Source organism: Aspergillus alliaceus, assembly GCF_009176365.1.
Source record: "Aspergillus alliaceus strain CBS 536.65 unplaced genomic scaffold BDW43scaffold_6, whole genome shotgun sequence".
NCBI classification, from domain to species: domain Eukaryota; kingdom Fungi; phylum Ascomycota; class Eurotiomycetes; order Eurotiales; family Aspergillaceae; genus Aspergillus; species Aspergillus alliaceus.
The window spans coordinates 37936-54842 of record NW_022474689.1 but is presented as its reverse complement, the minus strand read 5'-3'; the positions used below and the strand labels follow the sequence as shown (position 1 = coordinate 54842).

At 47.3% G+C, this 16907-nt stretch overlaps 5 protein-coding genes and 1 non-coding gene across 6 annotated transcripts; 1 reads left to right on the top strand and 5 right to left on the bottom strand.

Moving 5' to 3' along the window:
• Window positions 1–2679: 2679 nt before the first annotated feature.
• On the top strand, window positions 2680–3550 carry BDW43DRAFT_264624 (uncharacterized protein). The gene has a single exon (XM_032040688.1). It carries the CDS (start codon window positions 3186–3188, stop codon window positions 3402–3404), a length of 219 nt encoding a protein of 72 aa, XP_031903936.1. The 5' UTR covers window positions 2680–3185; the 3' UTR covers window positions 3405–3550.
• A 1-nt stretch (window position 3551) lies between these two features.
• BDW43DRAFT_264623 (HET domain-containing protein) lies at window positions 3552–6297 on the bottom strand. Its single transcript, XM_032040687.1, has one exon. The coding sequence runs from the start codon at window positions 5779–5781 to the stop codon at window positions 3625–3627; it is 2157 nt and encodes a 718-aa protein (XP_031903935.1). The 5' UTR covers window positions 5782–6297; the 3' UTR covers window positions 3552–3624.
• BDW43DRAFT_t45 lies at window positions 6233–6316 on the bottom strand. Its single transcript has one exon. It is a non-coding gene; the product is annotated as a tRNA-Lys (tRNA).
• Window positions 6298–8089, bottom strand: BDW43DRAFT_264622 (cell wall mannoprotein 1 family protein). The gene has a single exon (XM_032040686.1). It carries the CDS (start codon window positions 7501–7503, stop codon window positions 6706–6708), a length of 798 nt encoding a protein of 265 aa, XP_031903934.1. The 5' UTR covers window positions 7504–8089; the 3' UTR covers window positions 6298–6705.
• Window positions 8090–12167: 4078 nt separating this feature from the next.
• On the bottom strand, window positions 12168–13181 carry BDW43DRAFT_264615 (extracellular guanyl-specific ribonuclease RntA). The gene is made up of 2 exons (XM_032040685.1): window positions 12659–13181; window positions 12168–12554 (listed from the first exon to the last, which is right to left on the bottom strand). Exons 1-2 carry the CDS (start codon window positions 12671–12673, stop codon window positions 12180–12182), a joined length of 390 nt encoding a protein of 129 aa, XP_031903933.1. The 5' UTR covers window positions 12674–13181; the 3' UTR covers window positions 12168–12179.
• On the bottom strand, window positions 13182–14967 carry BDW43DRAFT_264611 (zinc-dependent alcohol dehydrogenase). The gene is made up of 10 exons (XM_032040684.1): window positions 14715–14967; window positions 14556–14641; window positions 14453–14501; window positions 14317–14398; window positions 14246–14267; window positions 14115–14195; window positions 13960–14059; window positions 13849–13899; window positions 13732–13795; window positions 13182–13678 (listed from the first exon to the last, which is right to left on the bottom strand). The coding sequence occupies exons 1-10, from the start codon at window positions 14852–14854 to the stop codon at window positions 13292–13294; spliced, it is 1062 nt and encodes a 353-aa protein (XP_031903932.1). The 5' UTR covers window positions 14855–14967; the 3' UTR covers window positions 13182–13291.
• Between the last annotated feature and the right edge of the window lie 1940 nt (window positions 14968–16907).

Genomic DNA, 16907 nt, shown 5'->3' with positions numbered 1-16907 from the left:
CCTTACCAAGAGTGGACGACAGAACGGGTGATAAGAGATGCTGATCGGCCGATAAGGGACATACAGTGGTCCGCGAACAATGGTTGTGTAAATGTGCGAGACACTTTATAAAGCCATTGTACCCGTCACCGAGGACCGACCATGGCTAACGGAGCGCGGCGTGAAGGCTCTCCTTCACTGGGACAAAAAAGCCCGCAGGTTTGACGATATATACATTTCTCCGGCGCAATCCCGCATCAGACTTGTCTTAGTTGAAGGTATGGTCTTATCCTGTTTGCCCTTGTCGTAGAACATGTCTAATAATATATGACAACGCCATGCAGAAGTGGATTATCTAGTATATGGTAAACGTAGTAACACGCTCAGCACATCATGCGATGCGGCTTGGAAGCTGATGAATTCCTAGCTGGAGAATTGTACCAAGAACCATCAGATGTGCAATCACAGAGACGAAGACAATTGATTGCCTACTCGACTTATTGACGTTGGTAGCCTCGGAACAAGCTGCATCCCGCGCATCGTTCTTACTGCCGAAGATCAGCTTGGAGCACAAGAGTCCAATTACATTGCTCTGAGCCATCGTTGGGACTCTAAAATGGCGATAAAACTAAAGTCTAACAATATTACTCAATATCAAAAAGGCATTCCCCTTGGGAACTTACCGGCTACTTTCAGAGATACAATATGTCTCGCAAGATATCTAGAGGTACGGTATGTATGGATTGATGCGCTTTGCATACTTCAAGATTCTGAGCCGGATTGGCTACGGGAGTCTGCTACTATGGGAAAAGTATATGAGTATTCATACTGCAACATTGCAGCAACTGGAGCAGCAGAGGGCAGTGAAGGTTATTCGTTGATAGATATCCTTCTTTGACTTCTCCTTTTAAGGTCGACATCAAATGGAAAGGGCATCGGCAATCTTATTATTTTCTTGACACTGGAATCTGGCTTTCGGGCGTAACCAAGACGTTACTTAATAGGCGGGGATGTGTTCTCCAAGAGCGGCTCTTGCGCCCCCGTACGCTATCCTTCAAACCTCAGCTATTCTGGGAGTGTCGGGAGCTCAAAGCAAGTGAAGCGTTTCCCCATGGACTGGGACAAGTGATCAACCTCGAGCCTGATGATCTGGATGAGGACTCAAAACTCTGCCCTAAGTCCTGGAAGACTGAAGTCACTGTACCGGAGAATAGATACGCTCCGTGGGCTAAAGTGGTTGAACGATTCACCGTTAGCGGCTTGACTAAGGGCTCCGACAAAACTGATTGCGCTTTCCGGAGTTGTCGCAAGAATGCAAGCAATTCTTGGCGATAACTACATTGCTGGTCTATGGAAACATAGCCTATACTTTGACCTCCTCTGTTACATAGAAAAGGGACGGCAGGCGGATGAGAAACCCTCGTTTAGGGTAGATGCGTATCGAGGTAGGTTCGCACCTTCTTGGCTCCGTACGCACACATTCCAACATCATTTAGCGCCGTCATGGTCTTGGGCGTCTGTCGAGGGGAGAGTTCACTTTCCTTGTGGAAGACTAGATGTCAGTTGGGGGCCTCCCCTACTGGAGATACATGGTGTTGAAGTACATCCTACCATGAACGATAGCACCGGTCAAGTATCGAACGCCTGTATACTTGCCTCAGGCAACTTAAAACCAATGCCGGAATTTTATGAGCTTGCCAAGCACGTGTTTGGCATGATACCTGGTGCACTTTTGGCTTGCTGTGTCGATGATGAAAATGACCTATCCCTGGTCGATGTGTTTACATTGCCTGTAAGGATTATGAGGGGTATCAATGGTGAAGTGCTATCCTGTTTGATGCTAACGCCTATGCCGAGTATTATTGGTCACTTTTGACGGGTTGGGCATCTTACATTGAATCAAAATGAAGTGGAGGAATCCCAATTGGATGTAGAAGGATGGGTTGATAACTCCAATTGTGGGGCCCAGGAATTAATAAACATTTTCTAGGGATGGATTGTAAATACAATTGAGCAAACATTTGAATGAAATGGTGGAAATAATTGCCTTCTTTTGTGGCTGTTCCAGGTTCTCTTATGAATCATTGTTTTGACAGACATCCTAGGCAAGAAGAAGCCTGCTAGCAGAGCGTTTATTTGTTTGTAGAGCTCACACACAAGATCATCCTACTATTGGCGCATGCTCGAAGCTGCCATTTCACAGAAAAATATCACAATCGTATTCAGGATTGGGTTAATATAGGAGATATTTCCCTGCACTTTGAAGTTGTATCAGGCCGAAATTGTTGGTGCATGTGCCAAAGCGCGTTGAGCATCAAATAGATGGTATGTCCGAAAAGTAGTTTCACATAAGAAGGGTTATACGCCCCTTAGTACAGAGCTTTTGGTTGATTCTCAGGGTTAGGCTTCGCGTCGTGAACATCGTATCTCTTAAAGAGCCAACTCTTTCGTCAAGGGACGAGATGCGACGGATTCATTTGCCAAATGTTGGGTGTTTTGTTACGGGTAGGTGGGTAGGTGCCCTGAAGCCCGGACGCCTTAACCTACAACTTGAAGTTGAGACGGAATCAATACTAATTTGTTCGAAGGAGCCTAATATGGAATCCACAGCCGCTCTATAGTACGTGAGACTACGCCTTTAGGGTATCGTGTTTGAAAGCTAGAGGAATTAACTATAGAATAGACAAAAAGATCTTTGACTCTATCAACGGCTATGTTCCGAGATTCTGGCAGGTAGGCAGAGGCCTTTGCTCAACCGAGTCCACTTGATCTGATAATATTCCTGTTCATTCGTATACTCAATGCATGACAAGCGTCGTCAACTACGCAATCAGTACCTAGCGCCGCTGGTAGAGATGTCAGGGACAGTTCTAGACCAGCACTTCGTGACTCAATCTCACGATTCACTCTGGCTTAGTTAAAAACGCCGTGGAACCTTGATGACCCAGCGCTTGCAGCAACCATCATCGAAAAGAACGCTTGGAAAAACTTGAATGATCCGGTACAGTTATTCCCCGAAGCACGCTTGGCCCGCAACTACTAGCTAGCCACCTGAAAGAAGCTTCGATAGTATGTCCTACACATAATGTATAATGGCGATTGTTGCTGACAATCTGATGTCAGGAATCTGCAGCCAGTGCAGCTGAGTAGCGTACCGTATGCCGAAGGAGTACACCGCAACCTTGACATTCATGAAGTAGGATATAATGCCTCAGTTCACCTTTTTTCAGCTAGCTTCCACCTCTGCATTGAGTATAGCTGACGGCGTTCAATTTGATGATATTTCCCCGCAATTTAAATGCATGGTCTATATTGGACGACCATCAGATCCTCGATTTCTACCTTGCCCCCGTCAACGCGACCCAAAGAAGGTGGCTGAGATTATTAGCGTTAGTTGCGGTGAACGCGGGAAGAATTCAGAGTAGCTATACCTATTAGAGCGAGCTTTAGAGGTACTTAGGCCTGGCAAGGTGAATGCACATGTAACCGTTCTAGTTAGTAGGGTGAAAGTCCTAGAAGAATAGCAACTACGATGAGGTGATGCGGGATACAAAGGGAGACTGTCGGTTCCTGGTCTTGAATAAAAATAGATTATAATACAGGTAAAGGTAGGTAATTGACTATTGATAGTTCAGATCCATACCACTACGTCAATTGGACATATTCCCACTGAGGTTGTTGTGTCTCAAACGCCTTTGGGTCAATAACTGCCAGTGCGACTCGCTCCCAAAAGTCCCCACAAGGCTGGATAAGCAGAAAGAACGGAACACAGCACCACTGAGGTCCATGGCAAAATAAATCGTAAATTTTAACTCTCACCCCTGCCGAGGAGAAGAGCGGATCCTTACCGTAGCATAGGAATACATACTTGCAGTTAGAATATAAGCTGTCAATGCCGGAAGGCACTGCACCGATAGTAGCTCCACATAGTTGATCCTGGCAGTCAAAGAGGGGATAACTATTAGTATCTTCACACCTTTCAATACACCGATCCTTCCTATAGGAGAAACAGTTCGCTGAAATGGCAAGAGTCCGAAACTGAAGAATGCTCCGTCCACTGAGACTCGATATGAATGATGAATCAAGCATGCCCCACTTGACATCGCCCTTCTGCTTTTTTTGAGTGTCGACTATTTGTCGTTCCCAGATCGCAACTAAACAAGGGTCCTCGTGGGAACATCCTTGGGGGTAATATATGCTTCTCTGGGTTCTGGTCGGTTGTGTAATCTTCATCGAGATTGGCGTGAAGACCCTCTCACGCCAATGAACTTGATCCCAGCTCGTAAAATCAGCGCGCCAGTGCGAAACTGATTGATAGGATATGGGGCCTTTCCAGCCTACCCAGGACCAGCTTGGAAAGTCTGCGTGAGGCTGGCCCCTTGTTAAAAGGGTCCGTCGGATAGGGGTGCCCAAGGGTGCCCAGAGAAGAGCATAGAGAAAGTCCCGAACAGGAAGACCAGCAGCATGCTCTTCCCAGCCATCCATCCTATATTGACGACCCAAAATAGTCATGACACCGGCAAATGCATTCAAAACATCACTGTCATAACTTAAACTGCGTTTTGTATAGCGTTCAACGAGACCACCATACAATCCAGCGCCACCGAGTAAACCATATACGTTTCTGATAGACAGGTCACGTACTGCAATGGCATCCTCGGAACGAACCGTGTCTCTAAAGCAAGTAAAGTACACCTGCCGATCAGATACAAAAAGGCATCGAGGAGAGAGCAGAACCTCTTGAAATGTCCACCCACGAGTTGTGTGAAGAGAAGATTCAAGCGCATATTGAAGGCTTGGGAGTGCGGGCATACAACGGACTCCCTGCACTCGCTCGATCGTCTGTGGGGGTCGAGAACCAGGACGAACACCTGGTAAGCCATGGTTTGCATCTTTCCCACTGAGTGCGCAAATGGTCATGAGAGCATGTGAATAGACCTTGCCCGCCTCTTGGATATTCTCATGCTTAGCGGTACCATCCTGGATGATACAGAGACGGTCAACCCATAGATAGCGCTCGCGCAGCTTTCGACTAAGAATCATGCCATCGGCAATGACCCGGGGTATATCTTTTCTGTTTGGGGAGAGAGAGCCCTTTCTTCGCAATAAGTCATAGTTCTGCTTCACTGTCTGGAGCCCCCCGGCTTGACCCCAGACATAGCTCAAGGCAAGATACCTGACAGTTGAGCTCTTCTCCACGAGTCTTTTCTCTACGACGTCGATTAGGATCAGGTCAATTGGCTTTGATATCGATGCTCCACCGTGGTGGACTAGGTTGTTTTCACAGTCGTAAAGCCATGCACGGACGAGATTGAAATCGATCTGCCTGTCGTTAATCCTACGACCGAAGAAATCTTCTTCAAAACCCGGAGGCTCCTCCGACTTGCATGGTTTTAGAAGCTTTGTGTCGTTCTTTAGAACTCGGATCTTGCCGGTGGATCTTCGACCATCACTTTTATCATAGATCCGGATGACGTTCCGGGAGTGCTTCGAAATAGAAAAGCCGACTGTGGCTGGCGTTTTGGTGTACAAAGGGTTAGTTTGGCCCTGGAGAGCTTCAATGGCCATCGTGCAGAGTACGCAATCATGTTTAATTTGGACCACGTGAGAAAATCCATAGAGATATTTCAGGTCCACGGAATGGATATATAAGAGCGCTTCGCGTATTGGTAAGTTGGCACAATTATTGCAGAGGTTCGTATTCGGAGCTGCTGAACGACGCCAGCGTAGAATTGGTCGGCATGTTAACCCTCGGCTTCGGGCGGGAAAGGACGAGGGATTAGAAGAATTGTTTTGCTCCATGTTACAGATGATCTTAGGCTAACATTTCAGTGGTCGGTAGAAGGGTGAATTCCTAGGCATCGCAATTAAATCGGGGCGTAACTAATAATTGATTGCAACATTCCTGCTCTCCGCTTCCATTTGGTGCCTCTTATATAATGCAAGGCGACATGCCATTCCTAATTCGGGGTTTTTGCGCAAATATCATCAATCGGGTTAGGTACCTGAATATATATACCGCGACTATCTATGTCTCTGTTCCTGGCCGGATAACATTGTACATTCAGAACGAATATTGAGAATTTGATGGAGGTCGCATGTTACCTAGTAGGTGTGTAATTTTAAACGTATTCCCATACACTCAATCCATCTGAATGAGCTTCAAAGACCCCGTCCATTCCCTGTAGCTCGTCAAGGTGATTGGGAAAATCTCGAGCCACCGGGAATGACACGTAGAAAAAGAAAAAAGAGTAGCCGAACGCGGGGGTCGAACCCGCAACCTTGAGATACCGTGATGACTAAGAGTCTCACGCTCTACCGATTGAGCTAGCCCGGCTGCTGTTATGAGGTAGGAATCTTTCTTTAACATTATATAAAAGGGCTAGACAAAACCATTCGACTTGGCAAGAAGACTGTGGGAGTGAAAGGGAATTTCTTCTCCGCAATTATTCCTCCGAGCCGGGAAGTGCTACCATATAAAACAAGGGAATCAAAACCATCAAATTCTCAGAATATAATCCCATTACTAGACTATCAAAACAATTCAGCCGCAGTATATACAGGCAGAGCCCGATACATTAATTGGTGGGACAGAAATAAAATATACAGAGCAAGCCCATTGCTTTCCTAATCGTTCCAAGTGGTCATGGCGCTTGTCTTCGTCACCATCGTCAAAAAGAAGGGTAATTTAGGACGATGAGATCATCCTCCCATGAGAGTCACCGCTTAGACAGCGACGGCAATGGCGGCCATGGCAACGGCACCAAGGGAGTAGCCGATGGTGGCCTTGTTGGCAGCACCGGTGTGCAAGGGAGGAGAAGTGGCAGAGGAAGAGCCAGAGCGGGTGGCAGTAGCGGAGCCGGAGGGAACAGAGGAGGAGCTGGCAGCACCGGAGGAGGTGGGGATCACACGGGTGGAGGTGCCAGTGGCAGTAGCGCCCCCGGTCTTAGTAGCGCTGGCAGTACCAGTGGCGCTGGCGGAGGGAGTGGCAGAGGAGCCGCCGTCGGAGACATCCTTGTACGAATCGATACCCTTCTGGATGGCGTTGCTGATACCAGCGGAAAGCTGCTTGGCAATATCCTTGAGACTCTCAGGGACCTTGCCGGAGATGGCGCTGGCCAGGCCATCGGCAGCAGACTTCTGCGCGTTCAGGGACTCCTTCACCTTGCCACCGGCGCCGGCCTTGACGACCTCATCCTTCTTAGCGATAAGGTCATCGACGGTCTGCTGGACCTTCTTGGTCAAGGCCTGGACGGGCTCGGTCAGGCCGAGAGCGTCGCTGGTGCTGAGATCGGGACCACCCTTGATGGTGTCGGTGCCCTTGGTGATGGTGGAGACCAAGTCAGCTGAGGCGTCCTCGATCTTCTTGGTGTCACCACCGCTGTAGCCCTTGATGGCTGAGTCGAGGGCATCAGTCTTGCTGCTGATGTCGGAGATGATGTCGGTGGGCCCGGCACGAGCGACGAGGGGGTTTGCCAGGGCGGTACCGGCAAGGCCCAGAGTGAAGATGGCGGAGAACTTCATTGTGATGGAAAAAGACGGTAGGTTGAATTAAGATTAAGGTAATCTATGTAATAATGGCAAAGTCCAAACGAGTGCCGTAGTGCGGAGAAGCTGAGAAGAACGTAGCCAAAAGAATGGAGAGCTCTGATCTGTGGTTTCTTCCATCGAGGCGCTTCGAAGGGACTCTATATATACACGCCGGACGCAAATGAAGCTCACATGCGTGGTACCCTCCGGCCTCGGCCAGAATGGGCCAGGGGAAGTATTCTTAGCAGGATCGGGTTTAGGGTCAAAAGAGGCCCGTAATTTGCCCCGTGGGATTGGTCTGGGGGCGTACGAAGCTATCAGGATGAGTTTAATTAATATTTGGGTCTGTCGCAGGGATCGTCACCATGAGTGTTGGTCTGGACTCCTCTGACTGGTGCGGACAAGAAATTTGGAGGGTTCGATCATCGCCAGTTTTAGAAAATTCGGATGTCATTGTGACATTCCTTAGGGTTCCTAAAGCAAGGCTGTAGTGCAGGTGGTAGAGTCACCCATCCATCAGAAGCTTAGGGATGTTAGGGCTCCTTTTCCTGGCAGCGAAACCCCCCATGCTGTACAACGCAACACACAAAGGAAATGGAAAAACAATGAGTAATAGCATTCTCGGGGGAACCATGGAGGGCCAATCGTCGTCTCCGATTTAATCAAATAGCATTCAATGGCGGGGGAAGCCACAGTGTTAGCGTTGCAACATTGGGGTCAGAACTCCGGGCCGCCCCCAGATTCTCTCTCATTTGTCCTTTGGTCTCTGGGGGATTCGCCTAAGCGGCACTTGGCCCGAATCTTAGTCCCTGCTTAGACCCTCTCCAACTGAGACATTCCATTGCACCATTTGATTTCCTTGGTAGACTACCCCGCACAGTTTACTCATTAATTTGTCTCTTCGACTCTTACTCTCGGACTTCTGGTCTGCGGATCCATTTCTTGGCATTATAGGGGCCCTAACAGAAAGTCGCCCTCCGTCGAACTCCCACTTTTGGGCACGGTTGTGGCGAAAAGGACCCTTTCGATCCGGCCATGTTTGGTACCCTAAGGGTCTTATTCGAAGAGAATGGCTGGGAAGGACGAAATTACTACCGTGCCGTTTCATTGTTAGGTTTTTTTTTTTTTTCCACCTACACTCCTACTCGCCCAAAGTCCCTCATCAGAAGTCTTCAGCCGGAGGCCTCGGTTTCGGTAGGACGGATCTTTTAGTGAGCACGAGTGTCTCTCTGAGTTTGCCCAATGTCCAATCCCAATCAATCCCCTTGCCTCTAGAAACCACGAGTAATGTTCGAGATGGGGAAAATAGACTGAATCTCCATGGCGTCTCCTTCTTTCTCAATCGCGTTAGATGTCGACATGCGCCAAACCTGTCCCTGGCGTATCAGGTGGTCCTTGCAGCTCCTTACTGTTCTCAACTTTGGGATTGCAGCCGCCACGATCCATGCTCGAGGGGATCCCATCCGTGGAACTCACGCCTGGCCAGATCAATCTCGCTAGAATCAAAATTTTTATTCTTATGAATGGAAGTTTCCCGAAATACCCAACGCGGATTTTTTTTTGTTGATTTATCCGAATATCGCGGCATTTTGGTCCAATGAGGGCATGGCGGGTCACGCTTGGCTCCAAGAAATTCAAGTGACAAAGAAGTGGCATTTCCTTACTCGCTTCTTGCACTCAATGAGATCTTACTAATCGGAGGTTACATTGTTTAGTACCATACGTAAGCCCTGTGTGCTGTGCTTTGATCCCATGCATGAATGGCTCATGTTGATCCTAGACTAGTCATCGTACGGACATTAGTAGTTTATGGAGTCATAAAGCTACCGTAGCGTCAAGATCGGTGGCGGCCCATTACCAATTGACAGCTATCCTGGATATTATCCCATCTAGAGCAATTTAGTGACCTGCACCAGGGGTACCTGGCCCCTCATGGGCACGTTCCGCAGGTTTTGTGGTTAGCGTTATAGTCCGCAGTTTTATCCATGCTCTTCCTCAAATCTGGAAACCATTGCGATCGTTAGAGAACGCTTGGATGAGACATGTTTCCCATAATGTCTACCGTATATCACTAGTGTGGTTCCCTGGTAATGACATGGACGTGCGACACTCGGTGAACGAAATTTACCCAACCGAGAGCAATCGATCGATCCTGATTTTAAATTATCGACCTGCGTTCAGTCTCGCCTTGGCTTCGGAGCAGCTCGCTGTCTGAAGCCAGCGATGCATTGATCTATTTTTGTACGCATTCGTTGGCATATGCTAGTTCTAGGAATTCACCGAGGTCGCAAACTTACACCCGGTGCCTTGAATTGCCCATTCCTATAGTATCTGCCTGTTGTGCCGTGCAACTGTACTCAACTCTCTCAAAATCTTATTGACTATTTACTATTCTGGACCCGGCTTTGATTCTTGTTCGCGTATTTTCAGGCATGCCATAGAGTTCGTCCCGCCGGTTTCACGGTCTGGCAAAATCTTGTTCAGACAAGACTATCGTTTCACCTTATCGAGCCTAGAAAACCAGAGCAGATCACCATCACGTTGAGAATTTGACACTAGCCCTATGGTCATGGCGCCTAGCCGATCAGCTCCTTAGAGACATGAAATGTGGGTTGTTGATCATCACGCATGGCCATCACTGGTGGCAGACTGAGACTGATCAAGTCAACCTTTACCGTGCCATGGAAAGAACGGATTATCCCATCACGAACTTGAATGAAATAACATTGGAGACAAAGGAATAGGGGAAATGAGTCAATCCCCAGTATGGTCCGTTCGGATGGTTTCACAGAAATATCGAGTGCTTTTTCAAGGATCGCATCTTTGAGAATTAGTCCGAGCACCTCATCTGGTCTGGATGTAGGTGGCGTACAATTTAGTCTGGACAGATATTTCGGTGTAGCAACTTGTTCCAACGATGAAGCCATTCCAACACCCCTTCGGGATTTATCCGCCTCTAGGACAGCCCTGGCCCTGTCCTACCTCCCTCCCTCCCCCTTTTCTCTCTCTCTCTCTCTCTTCTAAAGTCCTTCACTATTTGGCCCGAATGCAGACTAAATGAGTTCGTGGTTGACCCTTCTCTCAAATGCTCTCGGTATAATTCCAATCCAATCAAGGTAAAGCCATGTGAGTACAATTTCGGTAATTTCTCTTCGATATTGTACACTAATACAGCTTGATGCATCAATAATAGATACAAGGATTTTCCCTGTCACTATATTCGACAAGAGATAGCCCATCAGCTCGAATAGGGCTTCTTGGATGTCATATTAACACCTGCGCCTTTCGATAAAAGTCACCAATTGCTGCAAGGCGTTAGAATTGCACCGAAAGATGTTTTCAGCATAGAACTGACTCTGTCGATACTGATAATCCTTCGAAGCCAAAAACAAATGTCCATATCCTCTGCACATTACTAGGAACTAACTCAGGCTTTTTATACCTAAGCTCCCTACGCGGCTCCTTCGCCTTCTTCTACCTCCACCCCTTTGAATAATACAACCAATTATCCCAGACATTTGTATTCACTTTAGGGGGAGAACGCTCCATGCGCTCCTTGAACGTTCTTCTAGATTCCCGCCAAAAAAGGGCTTAGTCCATAGTCTTTGGAGACGAGCACCGACGATGCCGAATATTCAACTCGTCTATCGAGACCGAAGTGCTTTCCCTAAGCCGTTGCCCTCACACAGGTACCTGCCGATATGGTATTCATTTTTGTGTGGATGCTACTAGGACTGATTCTATTGTTGCGGTATTGTATAAAAATCCCGTACACCTCGATATAGATAGGTGCATGTGTAACATACACGTCGCAGTAGCGGTCTCTACATCAACGTCGGTTTGGAAATAAATTATGTGGTGTGCGTTACACCGCTCTAATGGATCTGTAGATGTACTCAAGCCCGCTTGATATCGCCACTGATCTTTTTTTTCTTTCTCAGTGCGTCTTGTAGATACGCTTTTTTCTGTATGGACTTGCATTGAAGAGGGCGCTCATTGGATATTGATTCTGTTTCCTGGATAATCTACTGAATGTTGTCGTGCTCGCTCATATCGGATCTTAATTATGGAAGCTTTCGAGGTATACAAACTTCGTTGATCATAAGGATATGTTCCTACCTTCGAGAATAGTCATGTGTCAAGTCAATGCTAGGATTATTAGTCAATTGTGAGACAGCTATTGGCCGGCTTAGATGTGGCTGTACCGTAGAATCTTCCACAAGATAGATAAATATATATACTAAGGTAGCTTTCAGGTACCGGCGCTTTAGATATATATGTTCATTAGCAGGGTCTACGTAGTGATAAAGAACGTGCGAGAATTGGGTGCACACAGTTATTTTCAATATATATATTCTGCCAAACTTACACTTGACATTCTAAGTTTTGTTTGGCGTTCAGAATCAATACGAGTGTCTTATGAATACTCACCAGCAAGAAATGTGTCCAATATCAACAGGTGTATTCTAATAACTTGGTAGTCATCAACAATCCTTGCACACGCGTTCCACACTTTACTAACCTTGTAAATAGTCCATAATTAGAATACTCTAACGTATATCCCAGTCAATAACACTAGAAATCCGCCAAACAACAATTACGTCGATAATATTTATATTTTTCCCGGACGAAAGCTACATGGTATATCCTAGCACCACCACATATCAAATTTAAGTACAAGCAACAAAGTTATTTCCACTAGCTCCAGAATGGGTAATCAAGCCCGCCAACTCATCCTTCTCATTGAACACGACGCGGTCCGCGCCCGGAGAACCGCCGCTGTAGACATTTCCGGAGCTCAGGATTGGCCACTCATAGTAAGTCGGGTCTACGGGGAAGTCGAAGCCCTCGTAGTTATTGTACTTGTGGGGGTACTTGTTCTTGCCGACGGTCTCGCCGCTTTGGTGCAGCTTGTAGCCGGCCTCTTGGGCGGCGGTGACGTCGGACGAGGCGTAGGTGTTGCTGCCGCAGGTGTAGGAGGCGCGGGTTTGTAGAGAAGGGAGGGCGAGGGCGGTGGGGAGGAGGAGGGTGGCGAGGGTGAGGAGCTGTCGGTTTGTTTCAATATCGGTCATACCATGTATTGTAAAGAGTACGGGAGATGTAGATAAACGTGGAGTGAGGGGTGAGTGCTAGGGGTGGACGATCATACCTTGCTGTACATCATCTTGATCAACGGGGCGCGATCTGCGTGGTTCCAAGATTTCGTGTGAACGGGAGGATTAACGGCAATGGCTTTCAATAACGATGAACATTCCGCCTTCTGTCTGGGGGATTATAACGGGTTTAAATAATCCTCACGAATGCTCTCCATCGCTCGGCATTGCCGTTTTCCAGCATCTGACCGATTGATCTGTGATACTATCGATATGCGGTGTTACATTTCGGAGGTCCCCGTGAAGAGCTGCGATAAGGAGATTGGTAGAAAAGGCATGCAGGTCCGGCTGATCTTTCTGGAGGTGACACGTTGTTTTAAATTGATTGGAAGTGATTGAATTGGCATGCAATAGTCTGCAGATCTCTTCACGTTTCTGACAATTCTTATTTGCGGTGAGGGTTATCGCGCTCAGCTGACCGTGGCCAATGAGAGCCGGACATGGGGTGCACGGTGTCGTTGGATATAATACTTAATGGATTAGGATGAAATTAAATAACGAACGGACAAATCCTATTGATGCAGAATATATTGCAAGGCCGAATGCGTTGATTTCTATCGAAATGATCGTTGACCAGTCGCTGTCATGACTGGTTATCCGAGTTCCCCCTGATTCAGCCTACACTCTAATTAGTACCTCGGACTCTCCGACGGAATCCGCAAAACGGCCCGTCCTTCTATCGCAAATCGTTCCAATCGCTCAATCACCTCGTTCACCTCCTCTAGTTCAAAAACCTGAAAGTGTGTAGACACCCGCCCCTTCGCTGCCATTCTCAAGAGATCCTGCATTTCCTCTTCAGTCCCCACACAGCTACCGACAACATGAAACCCACGGTTCACACAGTCTAATGGCGAGATAGGCATATAGTAGCCTTGCCGGGGGAGTCCGACACAGACAAGCGTGCCGACTGGCCGAAGAAGTCGCATGGCTTGATTGTATGCGGCTTCAAGGCCGACGGCCACGACGACGGCGTGCGCGCCCACTCCGTCGGTTAGGTCTTGGACTTGTTTCTCCACCTGTCTGGATGTCAATTTCACACACGTGCTCAGGAGGGATTCGTCTCACAGACATCTTCACGAAAATTGATGAATGCCGCTGCGCCTGATTTGATGCAGATATCCTTCTTAGTTGCACTGACTGGGTTAGCTATTGTTCTTACTCAGTCTTAGTTAGGAGAGTGCATTACCTGTCTACAGCGATAATATTATACCCCATTTCCTTGCCGATTTGGACTCCACTGGGAAGAGTCAGCGGGGGGGGGTTTTTTTTTCGAGTTCTGCGTGCAATCGACTCGTACAGATGTCCTAGTCCACCACCAGCTCCCATAATCACAACCCAATCGTCCTTTTGACAGAATTTGTGCAATTTATTCAGGGCGCCGTACATGGTTAGCCCGGCTACATAATTAGTATCGCTGGTCTCTATCGCAGTGGAAGCAAAAGCCATACATACCGCATAGCAAAGATGCGACGGCCTCTGGTTTGAGGTCCTCGGGGATGAGTGACACAAAGTCGGCCGGAGAGACGACATATTCTGCCCCTGTTAGTACCTAGTCTTCTATTTACATTTGAAGACAAGCGTACGTTGAAACGTGCCCGGAACGTTCTGAACCAGTCAGCTAAGATACTGTCCTTGGATGGGAAGATGAACCAACCCGGCCGGAATTACTCTGATTGGGACAATTCGGATATTGGACTTTACACGTCGGACACTCCTTGCAGGTGCTGTAAAGCCATCTGATACCTATTAATCACACCTCTGTAGGACCGGCACTGTGTGAGGGGCAATACTTTACGCCAACGCGCTTCCCCATCAGCTCCTCGGGTGTATTGGGACCCACTAGATGTCGTCAATGTATTTCTTTTCTGGATAATAGAGCCGAATAGAACTTACCTTGTACTACCCTGCCGATTCCCTCGTGGCCCGGGATATTCGTACTCATGGGTAATTCCCCGCTGATATTATGTAGATCTGAATGACTATGTTGGTCGTATTAGTGGTTGTACATATCAGATCATACGTGAGGTAAGGGTAAACTAGGAGGAAGAATACCAGAAGCCAGTGCATTCCAACTTGATCAGCACCTCTCCAGCCTTCGGTTTGGGAACGGGGATATCATGGCAGATGTTGAGTCTTGCTCCGGGCCGAGGGCGATCGATGCATGCTGCTGTTTGGTATTTGGGGACGGACATCTTGCTTTCTTTGAGGCCTTGAGAGTTAGAATTTGTGCAGATGTAGTACAACCCCACAAGAAGGGAGACGAGGAGTAATTAATGTATTGTTCAATCACTAGGGGAAAGGTGTACTTATGATCCATCATCTCCGTACATCCGATTTCTTGCGGGGTAGCGGCAAATCTCTCGGGAAAAAGAGATTTTTGGTTACCTACTGGGGTGTGAAGTATCCCAAATGATAGCTCAAGTCAATATTTAACCTAGTACCTGTCACAATTTACATACTAATTGTGTACATTGAAATTTATTGGGCAGTCTGCTGCCTTGGAATTTGCTTCCTTTATATACCGTCATCTGCACTATCGCATACTGCATGGCATCTAAAAGTGTAAAACGGTTTCCGTGCCCCCTGAATACATCGGAGCCACTTGACATCGCTATAAGTTCAAAAGGGTTTCTTCAGGAACGGCCACACATGGGACGCGTATCATTGACAATGTCTTATATTTTTCGCCACTATAATTATCTGGCACTGAAGCTGATACTGCATAGTTCAGGAAAGGAGAGGTATACCCTAAAGGACATACCTAAGGAAACCTTCAACTTCAATGAGAAATGAACGCCTCAGTTGTACGAGAGCCCTCACTTATGCCTTCCGTGCGACAACATACTACGTAAATGAATGTTAGTGTACCAGCACTTAACAGTAGATTTCTTGAGTCTTGCCAAGAGAGGAATTTCTGTGCTGGCTAGAAAGCGAATTCTCAAGGACAGCTTTCTAGGTATTGCTGCATTACACAACCGAAACATTGTTCGCCTGGATGATCACCATATCAGTACCTCGGATTTGTTCAAAGCTATATGTGCGAAGTGGAGGTAGACCTAAAGTCAGACAATAGGTCGACTATCGATATAATGGTCACGAAACCTCAGTTGAAACAGTTCAGATCATCGACCGTAAGAATGCTGCATCTTTACCCAAAGGAAGGTGTATCAAAGGTGTGCTTGCTGGCAATGACAACTGGCGCAGCCGCGAAGAACGCCAACTTTCGTATTTCGGCGACCGAGACGGTTTTAACGGGCTCTTAAAGCAAACTTCCAATGATGAGCCTAGTTGTCAGATCTTAAACTTGTTATGGGAAGAGAGGTCGGAAGAGCATAGCCCACACGAACCTTTTCCAATTGACCGGATATGGTCAATACAATATTGAAAGATCTCATTCGCGGACTCATCGACCAGGCATTGGTGCATCCTTGGTTGCGTCGGAGGATAAATAGAACCTGTTTCAGTGCAAGAACTCCGAGATTTTACTTGGGGCGAGTCAATTCGAACAATAATTGATTATAGGCTAGTGCTTTGGTGCTGATGCAACTTCTGCTGTTCTTTTAGAATGGGCTATCTATTGTATTAGCACTTGATATAGTGCATTACTAGCGTAGAATTAGCGGAGGAAAGAAGACAGTGAGTGGAATCACCATGTGTTTCCAGGGAAGAAAAGGAATGCCTCTCAAGTTAATTAACTATACTTAGCCCTCCTCACAGGACTCGTATGATCTAGAGTCTTAATGTCTAGCCACGCTGGTTGGCTTCCCTTTCTGGAGTTGACGGAGCCGTAAACGAGACAGTACGTTTCGCTAGATAGGATACTCCCTAATAGCACGAATTCTAAGATTTGCCACTGTCAAATGAAACAGAGAACCCCGGTCCCTCGTTCCCAAGCTAGATTCACTGTCAAAATCTATCCAAGCGATCAGATGCAGCTGCGGGGTAGAAAATGCAAGCCCCCGTCACACTTGAAAGAAATTCGGAAGAGAAGGAGACAATGTAATAGAATACTGGCGAGCTGAAGCATGATACCAATTGCATCAGCTCACACCACTAAATCCAATGAAGGAAATAAGAGAAGGGAATAAAACGAGAAAAGAGAAAAGGAAAAGGAAACGGCAAAATGTCTAGGGGCCGCATGGCTATTCCTGATAGGGTTCTATCAATTCGGTCCTGCAGCGGATACATAACTCGGAGCTACTAGTGTGCAGCTGGACGGGATGATCATCGATTCAGTTCCCACGA

Excerpts from the sequence above, each read along its gene's own strand:
- BDW43DRAFT_264624 (XM_032040688.1), top strand. The coding sequence starts at position 3,186 with ATGCCTCAGTTCACCTTTTTTCAGCTAGCTTCCACCTCTGCATTGAGT.
- BDW43DRAFT_264611 (XM_032040684.1), bottom strand. The coding sequence starts at position 14,854 with ATGTCCGTCCCCAAATACCAAACAGCAGCATGCATCGATCGCCCTCGG. Across the intron at positions 14,502-14,555 it reads AATCGGCAGGGTAGTACAAG|TGGGTCCCAATACACCCGAG; the intron begins GTAAGTTCTATT and ends GACGACATCTAG. Across the intron at positions 13,900-13,959 it reads GGTGGTGGACTAGGACATCT|TGGAGTCCAAATCGGCAAGG; the intron begins GTACGAGTCGAT and ends GACTCTTCCCAG.
- BDW43DRAFT_264622 (XM_032040686.1), bottom strand. The coding sequence starts at position 7,503 with ATGAAGTTCTCCGCCATCTTCACTCTGGGCCTTGCCGGTACCGCCCTG.
- BDW43DRAFT_264623 (XM_032040687.1), bottom strand. The coding sequence starts at position 5,781 with ATGGAGCAAAACAATTCTTCTAATCCCTCGTCCTTTCCCGCCCGAAGC.